Below are 19,772 nucleotides of genomic sequence, written 5' to 3'. Positions count from 1 at the left end.
CCAGAAGATATCTGGAAACACATCCCTAGATTCTCACTGCAAGAGCAAGCACAACAGAGGCAGCGACTGACCTTGCACCGGCACGAGCAGAAGGGCCGAAACCATTCTGCTGGTGGCGTGGACAGGGCAGGAGAAGGGTGGCTTCTTCCCAGCTGCTGCCACCTTCTCCCTCCCTGCTCGCCCCAGCGTTACCAGACAGCGCCAGTCAGGTACCCGAAAACGAAGGTTTGTTCTGCCACCAATAGGCAGGCGCAGCAACGCCGAGGTTTCTGGACTGGTATTTATGCTTCTTTAAACCAACGCAAACTTCAGCTTAAAAAGGACAACGCAGCCAGGTTAAAATGAAAAATAACACCTCCAAATGTCAAGCTGAAGGGCTGCAAGTCCCCGTCCTCAAAAGCACTCCTCATGTCAGCTGCTGTCAGGAGCTGACTGGAGCAGTCAACAGCCTGGCAGTCCGAACTCTCCTATGCAATTAGCAAATATTTGAGAATTATTCTGCTGTGTTTGACATTTTAAACTGACTCCCAATTTCTATAGCTATGCTAACAGCCCCTGGATTCCTTGTTAAACATCTAACAGTCTCAAATATCGCTGTATGCCCCCAGCATCAAATCAGCATCTCACCAAATTTATTCCTCCCTTTTTTTCCAGAAATTCTTCTGCTCCAAGCACTGAAGCACCAAGAAAGTAAGGAAAGAAAATAAAACATTTACATGTGTTCTTGAATCTCACCGAAACTGTATCAATCCAGAGGGGATTTGAAAAACTTTTCAACAGATTTTCCCTAAATCAGAAGCTATTAAAATATTTTACTGCTTCAGAAGCCCCTGTTGCAGGAAGCTAAGCTGCACTTTTAACATTTGCAATTGTTTCCTTCTATTACCACAAAAATCTATTTTTTTTTTTGAGAAATTTAATTGTCTTTTCCCATGTGCACAGCTATGCTGATACTCTGAGTGCTTTCACTCCTTGCTCCAACAGCAGCCAGCCCTCCTGCCTCCACAGGCCCCAGCCTCGCGCCGCCACCCAGACCTCGCACCCACCTGCACCTCTCCTCGCCCTGCCCGGTGCTGGTACCAGTGCTGTGCTTGGCACGTCCGAGAGATGAGCTGCAGTCACCACAGCTGCCTCCCCAACATGCCATGGCCACGTAACACTTTGGAACTTGCTCTGCACCTTGTGAGCAGATCTTGGAGGAATCTGACATAAATCTCCTCATTCTGCATGTCTCACGTACCTCCTCTATTAAATTTTGGGAAGCCTCGGTTCCAACCCCACAGCTGGGCTGTTTGGGTTCTGGACCATTGATTGATCCCACCTAAGCACCCACCACGCTTGCTGCATGGACACGGAAGCTGGTGCAGCCCTACTGCCTGCTTGCACGCTCACAAAGGCCTTGCTGATGGACCCTGCTGAAAGCCCCAGCAGCTGATGCCTCCAGCCATTCCTCCGGGAGAATTACACGCTCATTAACCTCATGGAAAACCTCAAAGCCAAGGCCTAATGCTGAGGACACCCTCAGGGATTGTTGGAGAAGATAAAGATGCCCATACCAATAACCCAGGAAATCTTCACTGCAAATTATCCTGAGACTTCAGCTGTTTTACGAGCAGGTCTTGTAAATGACTTCTAGGAGTTCTTCTACAATTTAGCTAACAAGTTTTTTTCTGATGTTTTGTATGCCTCTAAACCTCATAGCTACACTGTCAACAGATAGATTGCAAAAAATTGCTTATTTTTTTCTTAAACATTTGTTTTATGTTGAAAGTAATTCCAGAATACCTGGCAAGCACCAAGGAGCCCCACTCTCCTGGGCACGGCTATGCCTAGAGCAGATGAACTGGGTTGATTTCGTCGCACCCAGCGCCCACGTGGAAAGATTTATTTATTTATTTAGGTGGCATTTTTCCAGGAGGCAGCACAGGCCGGTGCGAGCCGCAGTGACTCACAGGGAGCACGGAGGAATATTTCCCAGGGCTCGGCACTGGGCAGGGGCTCACTGGCACGTGGCGATGCCAGCAGAGTGCCCCTGGGCTTCCACGCAAGGTGCCGGAAGCCTCACAGAATGCGAGCTCCACAGTAAGGTTTCAGACCAGAGACATTACCAGTGCCTTGAAATATTCACGGGGGCAATGAACTCAGTGAACTGCTGCAGGCGCTGCCTCGCTGTGAGCGGGTACAGGACACAGCCACCCTGTCTCAGCACTAGAGTATCGAAATCAACGTCAAAAAAAGGATGCCGAAAACACCTCATTCCCAATGGCCCCTCCCCGGGCACACTGAAGCAAGGACCAGAGCTAAGGGGCTCAGAACAGACTTGGGTCCCTACTAGCTCACGGCTGGAAGCAGCGGGCACCGAGATGCACCCGAGCATGGTGCTTCCCCCGCAGAGAATCCTCCTCACCGGCACACAGGGAGCAGCGCGAGCACCCCTAGCACTCCTCAGGGCTTGTACTTCAAACTGCAGTGCCAGCCTTCAGTATGTGGGCTACAGAAAAAAAACGAGCAGCCTTTTGCAGAAGAGATTAACTGAAGGTAGGTGGACTTGGCAGAGGTGGGGGAAACAAACATCCAGGGTTTGCTGCAGTTTTCACTCCTCACAGTTAACCCTGATGCTAATCCCTATACTTAATCTGAATATTCACAGATGATTTTTAAATACTTATCTGGAGATGGAGGCTCTTTGGCTTCCTGAAGTTGTGGCTGAGGCCATGTAGGAGCCCAAGGTGTTGCAGAAGGAGCAACAAGGGTCAGGCACCAGAAAGCCTCTGGCAGAGCCCTGGAAGGCAACCGGCACCCCAGGAGGTACTGCAGGGCACTGCCCTGCAGAAAGGAGCCTTTTAGGGAACAAAAACGCCAGGTGATGGCAGAGCATGTTCCTGCCATGATCGCTGCCACAGGGACTCGTCCCAGGGCAGCACGTCAGGGACATGACACTGCTGTCCCCACACAGAGCGTGCTCAGCATGCTCGTGGCAGCCCAGGGGGGATGGCAGAGACCAAAGCAGCAATGGAGGGTGCAGTGCTCCGCGGGACCCCACAGCTCCCCCCACTCACAAGGGGAACAAGTCCGGTCCCTCCTGCCAGCAGGAAAGCCGGAGGAAAGCAGCATTTCAGCAACAGCCCTCACCACTTGTCTAGCTCCTGCTGTCACGCAGGAGATTATTTCCATTTCCTTAGACGTGGGTAGAACAGGAGGCAACACAGAAGCACAAAGCACAAACATCTATTTTGGCCCTGAGGCTTCAGCTCTGAATTTACGGGGCGTTTTAATGGTTTCTTGCTTCAGGGCTCTCGAGCTCCGAGGTGCCAGCAACAGACCTAAATCCACCCATGCTCTCAGCCGAGCTCAGGAGCAGGGGAAGCTAGCAGGTCAGAGCTGAGGTGGTAAGGAAATAGTGAACAGCAGCATCAAAATAAGATTTATTATTTAGAACTCAGAGTTGGAAGAGACAGACATGGCAGATAACAACGAAACAAAACGCCAGGCTCCAGCTACGAGAAGGGATGATAGGGAAAGGCTTGCGGGCAACTAGAAATTCTTATTTCTGTGGTACCAAAAACTGAGCGAACAGAACATCGCAGTCTGACACTGCCTATGGGGGGAGCCACCGAACTTTTTGGGTGCTCAGCAGCAGGTTGGAAGAGTTTGGGGCCAAAACATAACAGCAAAAGCAGCACTCTCTCCTGCTCCTCAGGAACAGCACTAAAAGCCACCTTTCTAAAGAAAAAAACAGTTGAGCAGTCCTTTATAATAAATGATTACTCATGAGATTATTGCTACAAACAGGTCTGTACACCACCTCAGCCCAGGAGACAGGTGAAGCCTATCATCAGCAAATCAAGAAAAAAAAATCTCCCACCACATAATTTTAGCTTGTTGAAGGCACTTTAAAATCTTTGAAAAATTGCTCCAATTACTGACTCGTCTGCAGAAGGATTTTAGGCTTACATTTAAAATTAGAAGCGACTTGAGAACTGTATTCATCTCTGGCAAGAAAATGTGGCTGGTCTAGAAGAAAAAGAAAGGTAGGGGGAGAAAGGAAGTGACAGTACAAAGTTACTCTACAGTGAAGTCTCTGTAGGCTTCTTTACTTGATTTAACCAGATTTAAAATAGAGCATTCTCTTTACAGAAGAACAGCTCTGACTGTGAGAAATCACTTGGACTTGGAATTTATCTTCTTTTAACTACAACCTGAATACATGTGCCTAGCTTATTTTTTGAAAATGACTTAAATTACAATTAACTGAGTAAAACAGAAAGTATTGGAAAGAATGACTTCTCCTCCCTCTTCTCCAGAAGCTGCTCACAGGAACCTGGCTTACAACAGAAGGGAACGATTTGGAACAAAATCCTTTTCCCCCAAAATAATTTTCCTTTATTTTTGCATAACATTTTTGTATTTCCAACTATAAATAAAAAATGATTAGAAAGAAGTTACAAAATTGTGTAGAATGGACCAGAACGGCACAGAATTTCTCACACATGACAAATCATTTCCCATCTTCCTCTTCCTCCTCCTTAGCTGCAGCGGGACCTGGCGCTTGGCACCGTAGCTGCGGGGGCCACGTGTCAGTCGCTGGCGATCGCGTTTTCAGAATCTAAAAAACAAAACGGCCACGTGAGATCACAGACCGCAGCGTGCTGAAGGCACTTCCACGAGAGCCACGTCAGGCACCGCACGAGAACAGAACCCGAAATCCTCACACTGAGAACGCGGCAGCACAAACGCTCCTAAAGCGCCTCGCTGAGTTCTTCAGAGCAAGGTCCCCATTCGGACACGAGAGGCCACGCTGATGCCCAGGGCCCACAGCAGAAAAACCAGAAGGAAGCACAACGAGCACAAGGCTGAAGCAGCAGCAGCAGCTGCCCTGGAAGTCGTTGCATGCCCCACGCTCGGTGGCATGCGCCCCACCAGTGCACACCTACTGCGCTGGGGACACGTGCTGATGTCCTGCGCTCCATGTCATGGCAGCATGCATGCTGGTTGTGGGATCTGCAGGCATGTATGCTTTGTATATGGCATACAGCTTGCTAGATTCTTCCAGAAAAGACACGGTGAGTCTTTCAGGGCAGAAGGGAATGCAAGATGCATAGGGGAGAAGCACATTACGCAAACAGACTGTTTGGCCTAGCTCCTGGGGTGGGTTCCTTGTTTAAGGCTTTGCTATCATTAAATTCAGTCCCAGTTTCCTCCCTCCCATCTTTCTTGCTCTGCCTGTTCATAGGAAGAATTGCTTTTAAAGGAAGTAAAATTATGTCTTGGTCATCATTCTTCCACACGGTTCTGCTCAACAGCAGTTCTGCAGACCCACCTGAATCCACCACTGTTCTCAACAGCTGCCCACTATTAATAACCAGTCCTGGCACAGAAGTTCATCCAGAAAAATGAAGTAAGACAAAATTAATGATCTCCAGGTAACAGGGAAAATCCTTACGACTGCAATGGGACTTACTCCAGCCTACACAGCAGGTCAGCCATAAAGCCAAAACCAGCGCAAGCTCTCCAGGTGCCCGGCTCTTGTTAGAAACCCTCACAGATACTTAGCCCACATCCCCAGGGACAACCTCTCCAATTCTAATTCTGAAGGCAGCCTGAACTTTTGACCAAAACCTGAAAGAGCAACATCAACAGCGCTGAAGAGATCAGTGAATTTAGCTATACTTAATTTTCTGTGCTAAGGAGAACCACGGAAAAAATTGCACCTAGCATCTTGAAGCTGCTGACTAGAGAGAAGGAAACGAGCACTAAGAAATATGTTAGGTATAGTTTTTCTAATCTAATAAACAAAATCTGAATGCTGAAGAAGTTTCTACATTATTTACAAAGTAACTGAAAGCAAACAAACAATAACATACAAGTAAATACTCTTTTGGGTTATTTTATGCCAATAACCTAAATAACATCCGCTTGAGAAGGACAGGGAGCCAGTTATTTCTTTTTAAATTCCCTAAGTTTTTAGGAGATGTCAGAACTCCTGGATATCTCTGGAAAACCTCGATAGACTCCAGATCCCCCAGCACAGCAGCTCAGGGGTCTCTGACCACATCCATCACATATCCCATAGCTCCAAGAGCGCAGCAGTGCCATGGGCGCACTCAGTGGGGCAGGCTGGGCCAGAGGCTTGGAGGAGCCTTAACAAGGAAAGGCAGAGTCTGGGGATCTGCTCCTTTCCAAGGGAAAAAAAAAATAACAGGCAACTACAACAACACGCTAAATATATGCTGCAAATCCATCCAGTGGCACTACATCAAAAGAAATTAATGCGAGTTTTCCTTCCTCAGACTTCAAAAAACCACGAGCTCGTCACAAGAACTCCACTGTTACAACAGATCCTTAATCAGACTAGGTCGTCTTCTATGCATAGCTTCTCCACACTTAACAAGGAAAATCTAAAGTTTAATGAGGCTGTGCATGTAAGAGTGAAGGCTTGAATTATGCAGCCTCTAGACTTCTCCTGTGGAAGTTATTTCAAGTGAGAAGTTTTATAGTCAAATATAGATCCAAGCACATATAACAGCAGTCTTGATATTACACCACAAGTATCACACGGGAGGAAAAAAAAAGCAGAAAGGACCACATAATTCACAAAAGTTACTGCCTACTGCTACAAGCCTGACTTCCAGGTGAATCAGTTACAAGTAATCTATTTACTGACAGCCAACATCAGCACCACGGTACATCCAAATCCCTCTGAGCAACAAATTCTTTCATAATGCAGAATTTGTAACCTGACAGCTCCTAAAACCCATTTCATTATGTTGCACTTCTGCAGCTTATCTGCATTAATAAAAGAACAAACACAGCCAGGGCTTGAACACCCCCTTCCTGCTGCATCCACAGGGATGGCTCCACAGAGACCTTTGTGAAAACTCAAGTACTGCTCCAGTCAAAAACCACTGGCACGCATAAGTCACAGCACAACTCACCTCTGCTCGATGGTTAGTTTCAGCAATATAGACTGGAAAATAATTGTATTTACCAGGTTCATTCAGGAGAAACAACACAAGGATCAGCACAGCAGTCAGCCTGCATGAATACTCAGATGAAGCTCAGCTCAGATCTGCACTGGCGTAAGCACAAACCAACCAGAGCCCAACACCACAAAACAAACAAACAAACAAAAAACTCATGCTGAAGGATTCAATAAATAATAAATAACCGTCACAAGAAATTTCATGTGATCATGTTTTTGCTGTTTTATAAATTCAATTAGCAAGATAGTCATCCACAGAATCCCTTAGGTTGAAAAAGACCTCCAAGATCATCAAGTCCAGCTATTAACCTAGCACTGCCAGGTTTACTACTAAACCACGTCCCTGAGCACCACATCTACACATCTTTTGAATACCCCAGGGATGGTGACTCAACCACTTCCCTGGGCAGCCTGTTCCGATGCCTCACAACTCTTTCAGTGAAGACATTTTTCCCCGATATCCAACCTAAACCTCCCCTATTTGCTTGTGGACTCTACAGAGATTTTGCCCCTGTTCAGCAAACACATCCCTCTCCAGCACAGCCATCCTTTTCCACAAACATCACCAGAAATCTGGGACTGGGAAGGACAGACGAGGAACCAGGAGAATGCAAGAAACCTCACTAAGGTATTAAGCACAGTCTCAAACTACTGCATTTGTAACTTCTGTCCCCAAGCCGAAACTTTCAAAAACATTATGGAAACTCAGCTGGGGAGCCCTCAGCAGCAAACCAGAAAACTAGGCAGTTTTTTGTCGTAGTAGCTAACTTCTGAGATACCCATCTTGCTCAAAAAGACTTGAAATCTTTGCCTATTTTGAGGCAGGAGGAGGAAAGCCCTGTAATGAGGTCAAGTAATTTCAGAACGGAGACTTCCGATTAAAACTCTCCAAAGCTGACTCCAAAGAATGTAGTACAGATGTTTTTCCCCACTCGAACAATGCCTGTAAAAAACTCGTGCTAATTGAACAGTACCGACACAAACATGCTGAATGCAAAGCCTATGGAGCTTGCTTAGAAAAATTCTGAATGTTCTCTGAATTGAAAATACTGGGGCCACAAAAATGCTTTAATGGAAAAAGCAACTATTGAAAAAGTCAAGTTAAACTCTAACTGACTCAAAGGTATTAGTGATTTCCTTCCACAAATATCAAATGGCAAAACCTCCAATTTGATTGAGAAGTTCATCTCCAGAAATATTGGCATTTAATGTTAGGCACCTATTCCCGAATACAAATCTCTCCACGGGAGCACACAGACTGCTACACTTGGCCAGCCAACTGGCCATTCAACTCATCATCTCGTCTTTGATAACAGTCCATGTCAAATATCTCAGAAAAAAACTAAAAGCTAACATCAGACAGTGATGAAAGAGGAAAAAAGGAGCACTTTGCAGATAGGTGTCAAGTAATAGCTAAATAATATTTACTCTTAAAGTTGTAGAACGAAGACCAGAGTTTACGCGTGAGAAAAAAAAAGGACAGTTTTTGCATCATTCCTTTGAACAGATGCAGGGAGGCTGAACCAGGACCTGTGGCAGAAGAGCCCTGAAGCATGCAGGTTCCCCCCACCTGTTCCCAGGCCAAGGATGCTGCGGAAAAACAGGATGCGATTCCGCAGCCAGATACTCCATCACAATGCACGGCAATTAGAAAGCCTAATTAAGGGCATATGGGCAAACTTAATTTGGCATCTCCTAACTACTGGGTGCGTGACTTGGCAGCTCGAAGTACTCCTTCAATATTTTGTGCCCCCCTCCAGCACTGCAGCACTGACCCCTCGGGTGCCTCCTGTTCCAGGTCGGAGCTGAGTGAAAGGAAAGGTCTCGGCCCAAGTTGTCTCAGTCTGGCACAACAAGCAGGCTGCTGACGGCTGGCTCACGCGCTGCGGCGTGCCAGGCAGCCCTGCTGCCCGAGCAAGTACCGGTACCTGCAGTGCCTACACCCTTTCCTTTCCAAAAACTTTACGCAAAACACATACATGTAGCTAAAAACACTGGTCCTATTTAAGTGGACTGTATTTAAGCGGACTTCCGATAAACAGTTTTATAAGAAACAAAAATTGTTTCTTAAAGCATGAGAAAGACATCCAATGACAAACAGTAGTTTGGAGCAAGTCATCCCCCCCCCCCACACACACACTTTTCAAGGATGCAGGCAAAGTGCTATGGCCAGCACCTTTGCTCACGTTTTACTCAAGAAGTTGTCCCCATTTGCTTAATTGCCACCGAGGGTCAAAGCGCCCTTCAGCACGATCAAGGATAATGCAATGTAGCTGGAACTTAATGGTCAGAAGAACTGAAGCCAAGATGGCTATCAGAAAATTAAAATCATGAATATTGAAATGAAAGCATCGAACTCTGGCCCCAACACTAGCTAAAGACGCCCTAGTTAGGAACGCAGAGACTAGAAGGTTGAAAGTTTCATTTTAGAAGAGCAAACCAACACGTCTGTCTCCAAATCAAAACTGGCACCGGGAGGCCCTGTTGCTCACGTAGGTCGCACGCTAGGCACACACCGCATCACCGGCTCTGCACGGGTGCTCGGTGCATGCAACACAGCCATCTGCCTGGGAGAGGAGAAGGTAGGGGAGGAGAGGAGAGAAGAGGAGAAGGTATGGGAGGGATGCTCCTAGCAAACTGTAGTGCAGGCCTGGCGCTTGGAAACGTGCGCAGCACGCACAGCAAAGCCATGTGGGTTGGATGTGCAGGAACACAGAAGCAGAAGTACCGAACCCCTGCCTGCACATCCCTTCCTGATTTCTACTGCAGCCCACACCGATGGTAGCAACTGCCAGGAGCATGCATGTGGCAGACTTCTACCAGGGCCAAGTTTCATATCTGCCCTCCCTCACTTTTAAATTATGCCAAGATCAAGTTAACGGGGCTTCCCTGGTACTTTTCAGTGTAGGATGTACCCAGCCCAAACACCTCATTCACCACCTACCAAACTCTAGCATCCTTATTTGTACCGTCTGAAGATACCAGCTGCTTAAAATAACCCATTTACTGTTCTGGTCTGGCCTGCTCTGCAGCAGCAGAGCACCAGAAATACCGCAGCAGCAGGGACGTCTCAAGCAACACAGCCTGCGAGTCGGCACTACGCCGCTTCTGGTGCACACTTTCACGTCTACAGCTGCAGGAGGTGGGACATGGCAGCTCTGGGCATAGGCTGAAGAACAGCAAAGGCATCGCATCTGCTCCTTACGCACAAGACAAAGGATAGAAGTCTGGAAAACAAATGCAGAGTTACCCGGGAGAGCTGGGAATTAACACGCTTCTACGTTTCAGAAAAACACTGGGGTTTTCACACAGTTTTCAAGCACAAAATGTTTATTTTTCTTCTTTTTAATCTATACAATTTCTTGGGCCTTTTAGTGCCACTGACTTTGTCAGTATACAAGGGATGGACTATACAACAGGCAATAGCGACATAAACTGTAAGATTCAGTGCAAGCTGAAGGAAAACTGGTGTGAGAACATATTTTCCATGTTTGCTCATGAAGTATACAGACATGAATCTAAAAAACCCAAACAAATTAAAAGATACATGTTACAGAGAACAGAAATCTCTTACTACAGTAAGTATTTTGCCCAGGCAGAAGACTCTGCATAATTGTCTATAAAATTCAATTCTAACTGAATTGATGGAATAATATATTCAAAGGGTACAAACAAAATAATTTAGACAGATATAATGCTCAAAGTACAATAGAACTATACAATTCACAGCTTGGCAGCACAAGACATCTCTGCCCGTCAGCAGACAGTATAGAATGTCATTGCAGTAGAGATACAGAGCAACGCGCCTCCAAATTTGACTGCATGTTTTGTTACCTGTGCCTGTAATGATGGCTCTTAGTGCTTTCTATTAAAATGAAACTTACCATCAGCAAATCAGTTTTAGTGGTTATCTTGTGCCTTTAGACTGAGAGGTGCAGATGTAGACTCTATGCACAGTAAAATGGGCAAAAAGCAACTTGCAAACAGGAGAGAGGTGTCCATGCCACCTACAGTGCAAACTTAATTAAAATAATAAAAAAAAAATCAAACAAAAAGGTGGTGAGACTCCAAAACTGAAGCATTCATTGGTCATATAGGAAAAAAGAAAAATAATAGCTTCACATTTTTATTCCACTTCGATGTGAACATGGTTAGCACTTCAGTGACAAAACCTCATTCTTAACCTCGGCTGCTGAACTGAAGGCAGAGCGCACGCACGTGCTGTACTTACACAACTCTTACAGGGACCTGGGGACGTGCTCCTGTGATCAAGGTTTCAGTTAGAATTTTCACTTAGGAAACATGCATGGCTTTGTAATTTAACTAAATTATAAAAGCCCAGTAGGGGAAAGAAAATATAGTCCGATTCGGTGCTGATCTGGAAGAAAGCAGTATTTGCCTGCCTGTTATGAAGTAAGTTGCCGTCTACAGCAACTTCACCAGAGGCTGCGTAAGGGAATGAATTGCACTGCCCGAAGGAAGCTATTACCTGTTCTTATATACAACTGACTGGGATCATCCTGTAAATGCTCCTACTTTAAAATGTGCATTTCACTAGTCCTCGTACAAACAAATATATTTCAATCAGTATCTCAAACAAATCTCACCTCACAATTTTTTTTGAAAGCCTCAGCAATGAAAATTCAACCCATGAATTAAAAGTGAAGCATTTACAGCAGAATGAAACTGATGAAGAACTTCAACTGTAAACCTTCGATATCATTGCAAATAAAAAGAACTTTAACTCACAAGCAAATTGTAAATAAAATACACCTTTCAAATATTTGTATATCTCTTTCCAGCTGGAACTGAAAAGCTTATATTCAAGGCACTGTACTCCTGCAGGGTTAGTACAATTTGCTAGTCATCAATTCAAGTACATCAACTTTAAGGATTGCAAGTGTAAAACATCAGAACACAACATAATAAAGTGTCTTTAGCAATGAAATATATGCAAATATTGCCATAACAACAACCGATCTTTTGTGAAAACCCTTCACAGTGATTGCTTGATGCAGTGTATGGCTGTGTATGCTAGCAGGCCTGGCCTGGGGCCAGCGGCAGACCCACACCTCTTCCGACACGTATGGCAGCTACAGATCAAACACTCCACGTTACAACGTCGAAATCATCGTTACCTATCAACAGGCAACAGAGCTATGTCGTTCTCATGTGCGGGCCCGGCGGGTCAGCCGGGGGTTGCTGCAGCGGCACAGGGTACATCTGCAAGCAAGTTTTGCCGAGAGCCGAGAAGCGAGCAAGGCTCTGCCCTCCTACCAGCCCCGGCCGCGCTGCCGCCCCTGACCACTGCACTCCGTAAAGCGGCGTAGGGAACACTCCTCCGTATTGACAAAGAGGCATCACATAGGGCGTTACTGGGCCAGAAAGGGTAGTACCTGGCATAGGCACTGGCAGGGATGGTGAAACTCCGGGAGTTAGTGCAGCTGACATGGGGCAAGACACTGGAACAATGCACCTTTTCCCCAATCCTGTTCTTACTGAATTAACCTACAAAAAGAAAAATAAAAAAGCATGGCTATTAAGCTTCTATTTTCCTAACTGCAGGACGCAGTGCTGTCATGCACAGGGAGGACGGCTCGTTTCTGGCCCGCTGGCAGCAGCGAGTAGCTCCCACGCCTGCGCTGCTCCCTCCAGCAGCACGATCCAGCCCCGGCCCGCGGGGCCTCTTGCTGTCTGCACACACTGGTGGTGGTGATTTTTTACTTTTGTTTTTTGAAAATTAACAGCAAAGGTTGATACAGGGAGGAGGGGAAGGGTGTACTATTGAAGGAGCCAGGAGATATCACTGAACAGGTGAGAACGTAATGCCACAAAATCTGTGAAAAACCTCCACTGTCCATAGTAGCCCCATTATCCCTCCTTACTACTGGATATCATGCACAGAAGTAAATGAAGCAAGCCAAATGCAAAATATTAAACTAAATCTCATACTGAACTTAAATCCCTTCCCAAAGCAGCTTTTCAAAAATCCAGCAAGTATTTCTGTAGAAAGGTATTTGTGCTCGCTGAACTAAGGGTGGCAAGAATGGAAAGAGATTTTCCATGGAGGTTAAATATCCATGCAACATCCAGCGCTGGTGGTGGCTGCGGTCAGGTCAGGTAAATGAGCAAGGTACCCAGCAGGAGCTGATCCTGCCCCAGGGGCTGCTGGAGTCAGTCCCACTATTTTGCTAAGATTCTATTACTATTCACTTCAAATATTCTGCTTTTGCATGCTAGGCTCAAGGAAAGAGCTTTCCTCCTAAACATGGGGATGGCAGGGCTTCCCGAATTATACGCTTTGTAATGCACAATGCCACAGAAACAATAATTATACAAAATGCTACCCGGTCTCTCTCTGGATGGGATTTACAATGTTTCCTCGCATTTTAAATTCCACATAATTTACAACTCCCTGCCATGGTTCCCACCAAGCCAGCACCTATTCATGACATAAACAATACTCTTTCAGTTTGGGAGTATCCCATTAATACCAAAATATTTCACGTTAAACTAATAAAATTGGCATGAAGGTTAAATTTCAGAGGAGACATGAATATATGTATAAGACTGCATGGAATGCTTACTCTAAGTTTCTGGTTTTAGTCCCTCGTCTCAATTAAAAATCAAAGTGGCAATGATACTCTGATTTACTGATATGGGGCATTAACCTGTGATCTAGAGGGAATTTTAGAAAAACACGAAAATATCCAATACCCTTTTTTGCTTCACTACCTCCAGTTCTAATCTGAAACTTGAATCTGATGTTGAGCATCAAACTAAGAGAAAATGCTACTTTGGCATAATGAATGCTAAATCACTAATGTATAAAAATCCACCAAAACTAACAGCAGAATCCAAAGAACAATAAACAGAGGAACTAGGTACATATAAATTTATAAGATGTGATGACATCTTTAAGCTATTATTATAACCATGCTTTAACATCCTCAAAATGATAGTTTCCACCAAACTAGACAGCTTTGAGTGGTTGACAAATGATAGCTGTAAAGGTACCTAACCAAAATATGCAATTTCTTATAGAACCCATAGATTTATAATGTAGCACTGAAAACATAAGGTGGCATTTTAAATCATTTACAGGACATTTTAGGTCCTGTTTAAATATTATAACCGGCAAAAGCTTTTTCTCAGATCTTTTCAAATGCTGAGAAATCTACTTCTACCCAATTCTTTATCCTTTCTTTCTCAGCTACATTCCTCAGTGAAGCAGCAGCTATATTTAAGACTATGTGCAGCCACGAATAAAGTGTCACCACGCTGCAAACCCAAACATTACACATACACATTGAAATCTGTTCGTGTCGTGACAAATGCATATTCACGATTTAAGGTTGCTTCCTCTACCTTCGCGTGCTTCAGACAAGCAAATCACACACCGTGAGAGGCAACACGACACCTAGCTCCTGCATCTTCCCCTGTGCAGAAGCCTCTTCATCAAAACCATTTTTAAACCATGATTGTTGGACCATCTGTAATGAATCGATACCGACGGAGGCTGAAACAACCCTTCCTCCAGCATGCCAATACTGACCGGAACATCAAGATCAGCAAGCACCAGTATGGTCCTCAAAACACACAAGGAGTTATGTTCCCTAGATTTAGGAAAGCCATGGAGACTGCAGTCACCTTGCTGACAAAATTCAAAGCTCCCCACTTGCTCGGATGTCCTCTCCTGGTAGCTATCATCCCATCATTTTTGCAAGATTGCTCAAAAAGTGCAAATTCTGGTATCAGCAGCTGATTCCAAAATGTGCAACAGTTACTAAGCACTATGACACACTACGTCCTAGTGACAACAAGGCTTCAGTTTCCACAGCATCTTCTGGGCTTTGGTGCTCTACCTGCAGCTTGAAGATGGGTGCAAATCCATTGCTTCATACTGAAGCTATCTTGGGAATTGAAAGCAAGAGGTACAATACCAGAATCCTGCAACAGCTCAAGCAGCCCATGTTTAGAGGTCACTGAAAACAGATTGTTCTAACAATAGCCCATATTCATACTTTTTTTTTTTTAATCCTAATTTTCCTGCAGGAAGGTGAAGTAAAAGTGGTGTTTTTCCTTTCTAATTCAACTTTAGATGATGAAACACTAGCAATGCAGAATGAGATTACAGGACTTCGCTAACTATGGATGGCATTACTTCATTTGTAATATTACAATATTAACTTACTTCTGTTTGTTCTGCTGCCTGTCTAGAGCTTTGTAACATCAGCTGACCTGGCCATAAGCAGGCTGAATTGACAGACAGTCTCAAACTTGATGAATTTGCACAAGCAGTGCAAAATTTACACCTGTCATCACCACGTAAAGTAAGTGTCTGCTAGAGATATTTAACAGGGATTTTAAAATTATTATTATTTTTTTGGAAGGGAGAAGAGGTTGATATCCTAAAACGTATTCTATGTTGAACAGGAAGGGAGGTTTTGTTCTCCCTCTTTCCCTCTGCATCTGAATTAGCCCTTTCTACAGAAGCAATATACTTAATGAACATACATCACCACACGAAGAGCGCTTAACCACTTCAGTATCTAAGGGGAAAGCCTTGAAAGGGGACCCACACAGACACGGGCACCTAGGGCTGCATCTCTGCCCACTGCCTTCCACCTGCTCGCTCGCTGTCCCCCTGCATCAAACCCTGCCCCAAGTGCTCACACACATCCCTGCTAGCTACGAACACCTTCATGCTCCTGCTCCCCAGATGTCTGCTTCTTACTGCCAGTCTTCACTTTGCTGCCATTTACTCCTGGTCCCCAAACCATACATGTTCATTTGGAGAATAAGAATAATATACACATGAACAAGAACATACACAAGAAACATATGTGAAAACAAAACACACACCCCAGCTGGACAAAAGCTATGGCAGTACAGAAAAAATACCTGTTCTTTGGACTCATTTTTTCAATTCTCTGCCTTGTCATCATGTGTCACCAAGCTCTAAAATTCCCCTTTATATATATTATATATATTTATATATAAGTATATATATATATATTTATATATAATTCATAGCTACAGTACTGTGAATGTATATAGCTAATAGTTATGTATTACTTATAAACTTTATAAATATCTGTTTTTATGTTAGAACAGATGAAACCAGCTAATTCTGCTGTGACAGCATAACTATCACAACCCATTCTAAAAAAGAAGGATTTAAATATTTTTTTCTTTCAGCTGCATGTTGATGGCTATGTATTAGCATTACTGTTGTACTTCTGCACAGCCCAACTACCACTGAAATGAAACTGAATTACAGAACAGGTTAGTGCTGGCTGCCAGCACAAGCAGGGCAAGGATGCTAATACTTGTTTATCACCCTTTTCCAGTTTACTGAAAACCCAAAGTTATGAGGTGTTACTAAAGATTTGTGTTTATCCTTCCAGGCTCCTGGAAAGCTATTCTGACATTCAGAGCGAGAAAGCAGCTCGGAACAGCTCCAAGCACAGATTCATCATATTTTTTATTATTCTTTCAATCCAATGGACATGGAAGACAGTAAAAGGTGTTAATAGTCCTTCTGCTCTGTTTTCACACCTGTAGCTATCTCCAGAGCACCTGCTTCCCAGGCAGCCAGCTCATTAAAACCAAGATGTACTAAACGCAAACAGATGTGCAGCTATTACTGACAGTGCCTAAACCACAGCACACGTCACCGACTGACAGACCCGCATGCTTCACAGAAACAGCCGCGTTATGGACTCAGAGCACGTTTACAGCTTTTTTTTTGGTAATAGGTTTTTCTTTAAAACCCATGTAGCCATGTCACAGTATGAGGGAAGAAAACATTTTTGCTACACCTTTTCCTCCCAGGCATCCTCAGATAATACCTTTAAGCACACAATATCCAGTACTCTTTACATGCAAAGCAGCTCACATTCCTAGATGGCGGTTAACCACAATTACCTGGAAGAAAGGATTATTTCATCATGCCTTCAACATGGATGAGCATGCTAGAAATAGCTATTTTCAGGCAGTTTGACTTTAATTTTTCCTAGTATCTCCTACTACCTTTCAAATTACTGAAAATGAGAATCCATTCATGTTTCCATGCTCACATAAAACCTCTGAAGAGGAACATCTCAGTGCTCTTGTAATAGAATTGGAAGCCTGAAGGTTCCCCCACAAGCTTCTAATATGTATCAAGATTTGCAGCCAAACTGACAGGCAATTTTTTGCTGATGGAATCGTCACTTCCAGAGAAATAAAGCAGAATTTCAAGTCTACCCTTGCATCCCAATTATTTTACTGCTTTCTATACTCTGACAACAAAAAGGAAGAAAATAAAACCACTAACTCTTGAGGCAGCTTATTAAACACTCCATTAATTTCTCTTCTGAGCCAATTTCCACCTTAAAAAGTAGCCTTAGTTAAAAGTATAGTATTTACACAGCAAACAATTTGCTGCTGTTCATTAGAAGCATCTTCGGGGGAGGGAGGAGGAGAGAGAGAGGGACAAATCCAAAAACCAGAACACCTCAGGAAAGTTGTGATCAGTATGTTATCAGGAAAGTTAGTTCTCTGTTTCCACAGTGAAAGACCTGAAAACAGCCAAACTACCTTATGTATTGATAGCAGTGGTTGGACAGCAGTAGAGAAACAACCAACAAATGTACCCCTACCGATGTTTTGTTACCATTTTACTTTAGCCTAGAGATTGGGAAAACGAACACAGAAGAAAGGGGCCATCTGGTCCAATGCCTTCTTGGTCATACTTTGTGTTAACACAAGTCCCAAACCTGCACCCCGGGAAGATGCCCATCAGCTACATGGAGGAGCTCTGCATGGTGCTGAGTCCCGGGGCTTTCCCTAGAGCCAACAGAGCACTATGGGATAATTCACATTGCTTCTACTCCTGTTTAAAAGCTCTTCAAGCTCGGACATCTTTCTTTCCAATAAACTCCAGAGGACATTTCAAAACAAAGGCATGAACACCGCCTCCTGGCCCTCATTGCCAAGTGTCACACTGGACCAGCGTTAGCTTCTCCCACAACAAAATACCCAGTTTGAAGGTAGGAGGCAACCTGCTCTCCTACTTTGCTGCTGCTTTGTTCAAACGTTTAGCCATTGGCACTGCCAAAAAAAATAAAAATAAAGAGCTAAGTAACACCACATTTCCAATTTATCTAGCCTTTATTTCCAACATAAAGCTTTTTTTTTTTTTTATTTTTTTATTTTTTATAACTTTCTCTGGTGGGCTGGAAATCTGTTTAGTGCTCCTCAATTCTTTTATTGCAAAGGTATTCTTGTATTTAACCACAAGGAAAACAAAAAGATGGTGTTAACAGATGGACTGAAGAAGAACAGCCTGAGCTTTATAGTCTCCCTGTTAGGAAGCTATTTTTTCCTTCCTTTATGTGATTTCCTGAGTTCTTTTTGCCTAATACCTTTTTAAAACATGGACTCAACACTGATTTAGTGCAAGTATAACATCTCCCCATATAACTCATTACTCCAAGAACTGGCATTTTTGGGTCACTTGTCTGGCTGTCCAGGGTAAGTGTCCTTTCTCACAGTTTCCCCCTGCTCTTTGGGCTATTCTTCTCCTAACACTGTGATGCATTCTCCTGCCTTCACTTCAGATCTCCTCTAGGGTGAATTTGAAAAGGCACAAACAGCAGAATGATGCTTGACTTCCAGAACAGCCCTTGTACTGTCCTAAAAGTCTTTTAAATCACATCCGTGGCCCTGTTTTCTGCTTTCTCCTCCCTGAGAGGGAGGATGGATGCAGCACAGCGGCAGCCCCTGCTCCCTGCACAGGACGGTGCAATTCAGAGGGGCTCGTCTGTATCGGAAGGTCCGAAACCATCTGTGGCAGGCTCTGCCATCCTCGCAGCCAAAACACCCCAGCAAAAACCTTAAGCACACTAGGCAGATTTGCTATCTACTTCTTCTGCAGCCCCACTCCCCTACTAGGCCTTGATGCATAAAATGACCCAGGGCAAGCTGGCGCAGTGCTTGTAGTCTGCCTGAAAGCTTTCCAAGCAGCAAGTGGCAACGTGAACTGAAGAGCAGGGAATCCCAACCTTTTTAAGTTCTTTGTAAACAATCTGAGTTACTTCAGCCTCGTTCATTCCTTGGAACAACAGGCATATTCTAGAAAAGCACAAACCTTCTAAAACCAGTGCGTCAAGACAAGGATGTTCCTGTTCTCTCAAAGAGACATTCTGCCTTTTCCACAGGCTTGAAACAGCACGTAGCAGAAGGCAAAATTAACCCTAAATTGATGTTAACAGCCCATTTAGATAAGAAAAATAACCACTGTCTTTCCCAGAGTTGAAATTAGGTGAAACACCCCCACCAAACACTTCAATCTATCACACTAGTCTCAGGGAAAAGAAATCAAGGTGCAAAAAAGCACACTGAAAAGAATAAGAAGTGACTTAAAGGGATCAAAATCCTGTGCCCTCACCATCACTTTCTAAAGCACCTCCAGAAACCTTTGTGTTTACTAACATCCTCTTTGACCTGTTTTGTGAGTACTAATAGGGTCTTAAGTTGCTGTTGCTACTACACCGAACACTTTTATACTGTTCAAACTATCACTACATAGCAGGGTTATTTTCTCTCTGTTTTCTGTTCACTTATGGTCACTAGGAATTGATGTAAAATTGCTTAATAAACTTACAGAAATGTTTTTTTTTCCTGTGAAGTCAGTGATCTACCAACTCAGAAACCAGCAGGCAGCAAGGCAGACACAGCAGCAAGTCCCCGCTTCAGCAAGTTTCACCTCCTGAACAGCTACACAGCTGCCCTGCTGCATACA

The 19,772-nt window shown here is 44.3% G+C and overlaps 1 protein-coding gene across 18 annotated transcripts in view; it reads right to left on the bottom strand.

Annotated features, from left to right (window-relative positions):
• Positions 1–4,360: 4,360 nt before the first annotated feature.
• WNK2 (WNK lysine deficient protein kinase 2) overlaps positions 4,361–19,772 on the bottom strand; it is a 116,906-nt gene continuing 101,494 nt past the window's right edge. For 12 of the 18 annotated variants that reach the window (XM_040568164.1, XM_040568167.1, XM_040568169.1 and 9 more), the window contains one exon: positions 11,709–12,490. In XM_040568164.1, coding sequence (XP_040424098.1) covers positions 12,140–12,490 — 351 coding nt within the window. In that variant the 3' untranslated portion in view covers positions 11,709–12,139. Of the gene's footprint in view, positions 4,607–9,601; positions 11,002–11,708; positions 12,491–19,772 lie in introns of those variants that run through there. The other 6 variants (XM_040568173.1, XM_040568175.1, XM_040568181.1 and 3 more) reach the window with 3 other exon arrangements.

This window comes from Cygnus olor, chromosome 10 (genome assembly GCF_009769625.2).
Source record: "Cygnus olor isolate bCygOlo1 chromosome 10, bCygOlo1.pri.v2, whole genome shotgun sequence".
NCBI lineage: Eukaryota > Metazoa > Chordata > Aves > Anseriformes > Anatidae > Cygnus > Cygnus olor.
Note: the sequence above shows the minus strand (reverse complement) of the source record. Positions and strands in the feature narration are given on the sequence as shown.